The 6,000-nt window shown below is 62.0% G+C and overlaps 1 protein-coding gene across 1 annotated transcript; it reads right to left on the bottom strand.

The window, feature by feature from the left end:
* Positions 1-21: 21 nt before the first annotated feature.
* LOC117795736 (translation initiation factor IF-2-like) lies at positions 22-4,929 on the bottom strand. The gene is made up of 3 exons (XM_034641554.1): positions 4,834-4,929; positions 2,621-3,319; positions 22-179 (listed from the first exon to the last, which is right to left on the bottom strand). Exons 1-3 carry the CDS (start codon positions 4,927-4,929, stop codon positions 162-164), a joined length of 813 nt encoding a protein of 270 aa, XP_034497445.1. The 3' UTR covers positions 22-161.
* Between the last annotated feature and the right edge of the window lie 1,071 nt (positions 4,930-6,000).

The following is a 6,000-nucleotide window of genomic DNA, read 5'->3' as shown; positions in this document are numbered from 1 at the left end:
TTTCAAGAGCCTCCCAGCTCTTCGTCCCCCCCCCACCCCCGTTCCCACAGGGGGGCAGAGGCAGGGGTGGAGGTGGTGCACCTGCTTCTCAGTCTCATGCGGGGTGGGCATGGGTGGGTGGAGGAGGTCGCCCGGGCTCCGTGGTGCTGGCTCCGGGACCCTCACCACAGCCTGGGAGTCTGAGAAGAGAGGTGGAGGGTCTTTCTCACTGAGAACCTGGGGTTACAGCCTCCACTTGTCCCCTGGAAGGAGCCCCGAGTGTCTCCCTCCTCCCAAGAGCTCTGGGGGGCCTGCCCCCTGCCCCCCACCTTCAGGTCACTCTGTTCAGGCTCCTACCTCCGCCCCAGCCTACAACAGGCCTGTGAGCAGGGACAGGGTCGGTGAGGAGGGGGCCCCAGACAAGATCTCCACAGGAGGTTCCGGGACACCCCCATTTGCTCGGTCCCTGGGAAGCCGGAAGTCTGGGTTCCTCTTTCTTGGTTTCCGGCTCCTGGCCCCTCCCAAGGGGACTGGGGGCCCCGAGAGTCTGGGGCTATCAGGTTAATGCGTAAGGATGGTGGTCAGACATTTAGACTCCCTCCCCAGCTCCCTCCACTCTGGGTTTTCTGTAGGGGGTGGGGGAGGTGGGGAGGGTTGCTCCCCACCCGGAGTCCAGATCTGCTCTGTTTGCAGCTGACTAGGCCTGCAGCATGGAGAAGAGGGGGGCAGGACCTTCTGAGGGTGTGGGAAATGGAGCAGGGCATGGGGGAGGAGGGCCATGAGCCTCCTGGGGACCCATGGCTCCTAGGTCCTAGATGCTAACCCTAGCACCCCAACCCCCAGCTGGTACCATACCACACCCAGGGTCTCTCAGCCTCCCTTCCCTCCACCCCCAACAGGCTGTGGAAACCAGTGTGGGGGAAGGGAGTGGGGGTAGCAATGGGCTGGGGTGTCTTGCTCTCCAGGTTAGAGATGCGGGATCCCTGGGGGAGTAAGGGCCAGCATTCTAATCAGTGTCTGTATCCACGTTTCATGGTGGAGGCTTGCAGGGGGCACTGGGCCCTGGGGCCCAAAGCCAGGGTGAGGAGCCTGATCCCCCCCACCCCCACCCTGGGCTAGGCCAATCACAGATCCTATTGTCCCCGCCAGGGCGGGCAATCCATGCCCTGGGGGCAGTTTTGAACGCTTTCCCATCACAGCCCCCGTCTGTGCCCACCTTGGCCTAGGTGAGGACCCACAGGGCCTGGGGCGTTCCCCTGCACTGCTGACAAGGACCTTCCTGAGACACCCAGTCCTGTCCCCCGCCCCCCCCCACCCCGGCTTGGCGGTCCAGAGGCTCATGACTTGCTTTCACTTTATTTTCTCACGTAATTATCATCCTCCCTGCTGCCCCCATCCCTCAGCTTGTGGACTTTCAATCCCCGTTTGGTCCATGTTGGGCTCTTGGGGTCTCCCAGGGTAGGAGGGAAGGGTAGGTGCTCCCGGGCTAGGCAGCTCCTGGAGCAGGGATGATGGGACTGTGTGTGTTGGGTACACTTGGAGTACCACTGACTCCGGGCTCAGGCACACAGAGGCCCTGCCCTGACCCAAATCTAGTGGCAAAGTGTAGGGTACCCGGGGGCTGAGGCCCCTTACCAGCTACCTGGCTTGCCCTGAGATCATGGGGGAGGGGACCCGCAAACCGGGTCTCACAGGCTCTCACAGGCTGGGGCAAGCAGATGGGGAAGCAGCAGCCCCAGTTTGCCTTTCCCTCCGGGGTCAAGCTTCTAGGGAAAGGAAGGGGTGTGGCAACCTCTGAGGTCTGGTAGCCAGGCAGAAAACTGCTCTTCCTCCTCTGCACCCCCACCCACTGTGAGTGGGGGCAGGGCCCTGTCCCCTCCCTAGCACCCAAAGACTCAGCTCTGAATTAGAGGAGGGGCCCTGTCTGGGGGTGCAGATCCAGGGGGGGCTCTGGGGCTAGAGGCTACATTTGTGGTCAGTGTCTTCTGTCCCAGTTGCAGGCCTGGACCTGGCTCCCTCACCCTCTTTAGGCTGGCTGGGGTCACCTGAGGTGATACAGGGTCTGAATTGGGGTTCCTGCCCCTCATCCTGGCATTTGGGAGGGGACTCGTTCCCTTTTCCCAGACCCTTAGGCTTTGGCCCCCAAGTCTGGGATGGGAGAGGCTGGACAGGCAGCAAAAGCCTGGCCTCTGGGGACAGAGGTTCCCCTGGGAGCGGCTGCTACTCTGCTCCACAGAAGGAAAAAGAACGTCCCTGAGCCCGCCCAGTCCAAAAAAAGAATAAGAAAATGTGACAATCCCAGAAAAAAATGCCATAACCTTTGGGCGGAGGGCTGACAGAGGGGCTCCTTTCTCTGCTTCTGATGGTACTCAGTACCTTTCCTGTCTGCTGCTCCCCATTCGATTGGAGGGGGAGCCCCAGCCTGACTCCTCCAAGGCAGGCCAGGTCTTTCTAACCCTGGTGACCCTTGCCCCCACCCCACCTCTGCAGTGGTGGGGGCAACCCAGTTCTCTCTTCCTCTCTCTGCTGGCAAGGTCTGGCCTTGCCTGGTAGAGCTTGTCTCCTTCTTTAGGGGCCCCTTCCTCCAGCCTCTGACGCCCCCACCCCTATCTCAAGGAACTCGCCATGGCGCCCCACTCACCATCGACCCAAAGGCGAGGTGGGGGCGGGAGGGGCCAGGTTCCCTCTGGGCCCCACCCTGGCTGCCGAAGGGGCGTGCACTGCAGCAGCAGGGACTCGAGTCAGACGGCAGGAGGTACTCCTGCGGCGTTCTGGAGGGAGGCCGGCGCCGGGAGCCCCCGATCAGCTGGGGCCGGGGGCGCAGCGCCTCCCCTGCGCCTTGCAGGGCGAGTGGCTGCCAGATCCAAGGGGGTAGGAGCGGGGGCGGACAGGGTGTCCCGCCTCGGCCCCTCCCCACCAGGCTGGGGGGGGGCGGGAGACGCGGAAACCTGGGTTCTTCCGGGCCCCCCCTTTGAGCAATCACTTCCCCAGGCTTTGAGCTGGAGAAAAAGGGGAACCGGGTTGCAGCGCCCCCTCCCCCACGCGCGGGGGACTGGCTCCAGTCCCGCCGCGGCCCAGGGTCCACGTGGACCCCGCGGCTGGAGTCCTTGGGGTGCGGATCTGGGCGCCAGCTCCCGAGGCTCCCGCCCCGTACGGCCCCCGGGCCCCGGGCCGGGAGGGGCAGNGAGCCGCTCGCGCCGCCGCTGCTGGCCCGCGCGCCCCGAGGTCCGGCAGGATCGTCGGGGAGGGGGCCGCAGGGTGCAGTGCGCAGGCGCCTCGGCTGCACTTCCCCAAAGCGCGGGGCCGGGACTTCCTCGCGCGGGGAGGCGCCCGGCCCGCCCTGCCAGGCGCGCCCCGCCCCGCGCTCGGCTGGCCTTGTGCCCCATCCGCCCCCTCCCCACCACCCGGCAGATCCGGTGGGGCGCTCAGGTCCCCACCATCGCCTAGGGTAGCGCGTTGAGATGAGGTGCTAATAATGGGGCCTTTGGACCCAGGGCAGCCTGAGCTGGCACTGTAATAGATGGGGGTGTGGCAGTGTCCCCCACTGTGTTCAGGGGGGCCAGACAAGCTTTGCCATTCTTGTGTGTGTTCATGAGACTTTGGTCCAGTGTTTAGCCACAAGAGCCCTCAAGGGGATCCTAGACGCTCCTTGCCCTCCAGGCCCAGCCCTAGCCTCTCTGCTCTCGCCTGTAAAGTGGGGTTACCAGTGTGGTGACACCGTGCTCTAGGGCGCTTTCCAAGGAAAGGGGGTCCGATGCCGCGGTGCTGGTGGATGCTGGGGTATGGGTTCTTACATCTGGAGTCACCAAACGTTTCTGTCTGTGGGGCCTGGGTGAGTCTCTTCTAAAGCCTCCAGTTGCCCCAAGACGTCCTAAAGTTTAAAGCCACACCCTCCCTTTTGCCACGGATGCCCTGTGCCTTTTCTTTGGCTGACTCTCCTGATATTTTATGATCCGTTACAGCGGTCAGTTAGATTTCTCATGCCAGTGTGCTTTGGGCCAGTGTCAGCGTGGCCCCGACACTGCTCTGGAAATGGTCTGCAGAGTGTCTGTGCCCCCTGGCCTTGGACCATGTGCATCTCCTGTCCCCCGTGCAGGCACTCGGCCTGGTGGGTTCCTGATGCCTGAGGCCAGCTCACAAAATGCCTTCCAGGGGCGCCTGGGTGGCTCAGTCGTTAAGGGGCTGCCTTCGGCTCAGGTTGTGATCCCAGGGTCCTGGGACCAGCCCGCATCCTGGCTCCCTGCTCAGTGGGAAGCCTGCTTCTCCCTCTCCCACTCCCCCTGCTGTGTTCCCTCTCTCTCTGAACCTCTCTCTGTCAAATAAATAAAATCTTAAAAAAAAAATGCCTTCCAGTTGCACAAGTCGATATGCACACGTTTCTCAGAACTCTTCAAGATGGAAAGGAAAGTAGTGATTTTACATGTGCTCCTCATTCATTCAGCAATTATCTGGGTGTTCCCTGTGTGCCAGACCGTGGGCCCCAGCAGCAAGCGAGACCGACCAGCCCTGGGGCAGCCAAGAAACAGACTGGCAGACTGGGTTAGAGGTCAGGAGGGCTAAGGAGGGCCACGGAGCAGAGGAGGGAGGTGTCACTCGGCGAAGGACAGTGTTGGCAGAACGGCAGGCAGGGGGCCTTGGGAGAGCGGAGGCCAAGCTGGAAGAGAGTGTGGGACAAGGTCAGAGAGGTGAGAGGGGCCCTGGAGGCTGGGGTGCCTCCTGGTGTTTTGTGCTCAGGGGCCTTGGCTGGCATGACCACAGAGCTACTGGCTGCCAAGCTGACAGGCTGGCCAGGACAGGGCAGAGCCCGGAAGCCTGTCCAGACAGGAGGAGGTGGCCGCTGCTTATTTAGCCTACGTCATTGTCCTGAGAGGTCGGTCCCACAGTCAGGCCAGCACCTGTGCAATGCCACACAGCCAGGCTGATCCCACTGTGCTTGGTGTGCGTCTCCATCCTGAGATATGTGTGGTGCAGCTGAGCATGGGGGGAGGTCAGCATGCTTCTCTCCCCACTCACGCCATTCCCTACTCCCTCTGCCCTCCCAGCCCTCCGTACACTGTACTTTCTCCGGCCACTCACCCGTGTCCTCTGGCCACTTGGGTGTGCACTCCCTTCCCCTTGACCCAGCTGTTCTGGGTGTCCTGCACCTTCTCTGTGAGTCTATCTCTACAGAGAGCATACCCATATTCCATGGAGGAGTCCAGATGGGCTGGGCAGGGACGTGCTCAAAGCCATGCAGCAGGTATGGTGGATATGGGATTTAAATCCAGGACCCTCTGTCCAGAGCATGAGCGTGATTGCAGCTCCAGGGTTGCACCTGACTCCTCACAGTCCCCAGTACACTGGGCCCTGGCCTGCATGCTTCACTCCTCCACAGCGGAAGACTCCTCTGGGTCCCACAGAAGTGTCCCCAGCCACTTTCCCTGGCCTCCTGCAGACCTCGGGCCCTCCTCCCTGGTGTAGGGATCAAAGGGCCCCCCATGTGTCAGCTCAGTGGCTGGTGCACAGCTGTCCGTGAGGCCACTCTCTTGCTGGTCTTCTCTGCTGGGCTTTGCCCGACGCAGAGTGACCACACCCTTGCAGAGTCTTCACTGTGCTCACTCACAGCCCGCGTGAGACCCTCAAGATCTCTATTTTAAATATAAAGAAATGGATACTCAGAGAAGGGACCGAGTGAGATATGCATTTACCAAACAGATGAAATGGTCCTAGGTGGCCAGTACATCCCCAAGAGACAGACTGCTGGGGTCTCGGGGAGTCAGGGCTGGCTGTCGTCCTGTTCATGACAGGGTGTATGTGGACAGGGAGAATACCTCCCATTCCTTGTCGGTTTGTCCTCAACCCAAGCCACCTTCTCCCCCCCCCCATTCCTCCTTCCCCAGGTCTGCTCAACCGCCCGCCCCCCACCACGACCGCCATGCATAGCTCTTGGCTTCCTCCCAGAGCTGCTGCAGACCCCAGCTCCATAAGCACTTGTGGGCTGGGACCAAGGCCAAGCACAGCCACAGCACAGAAGGGGTGAAG

Source organism: Ailuropoda melanoleuca, chromosome 13 (genome assembly GCF_002007445.2).
Source record: "Ailuropoda melanoleuca isolate Jingjing chromosome 13, ASM200744v2, whole genome shotgun sequence".
Classification (NCBI taxonomy): domain Eukaryota; kingdom Metazoa; phylum Chordata; class Mammalia; order Carnivora; family Ursidae; genus Ailuropoda; species Ailuropoda melanoleuca.
The sequence above is the reverse complement of the archived record's forward strand: the minus strand, read 5'-3'. Positions and strand labels throughout refer to the sequence as shown.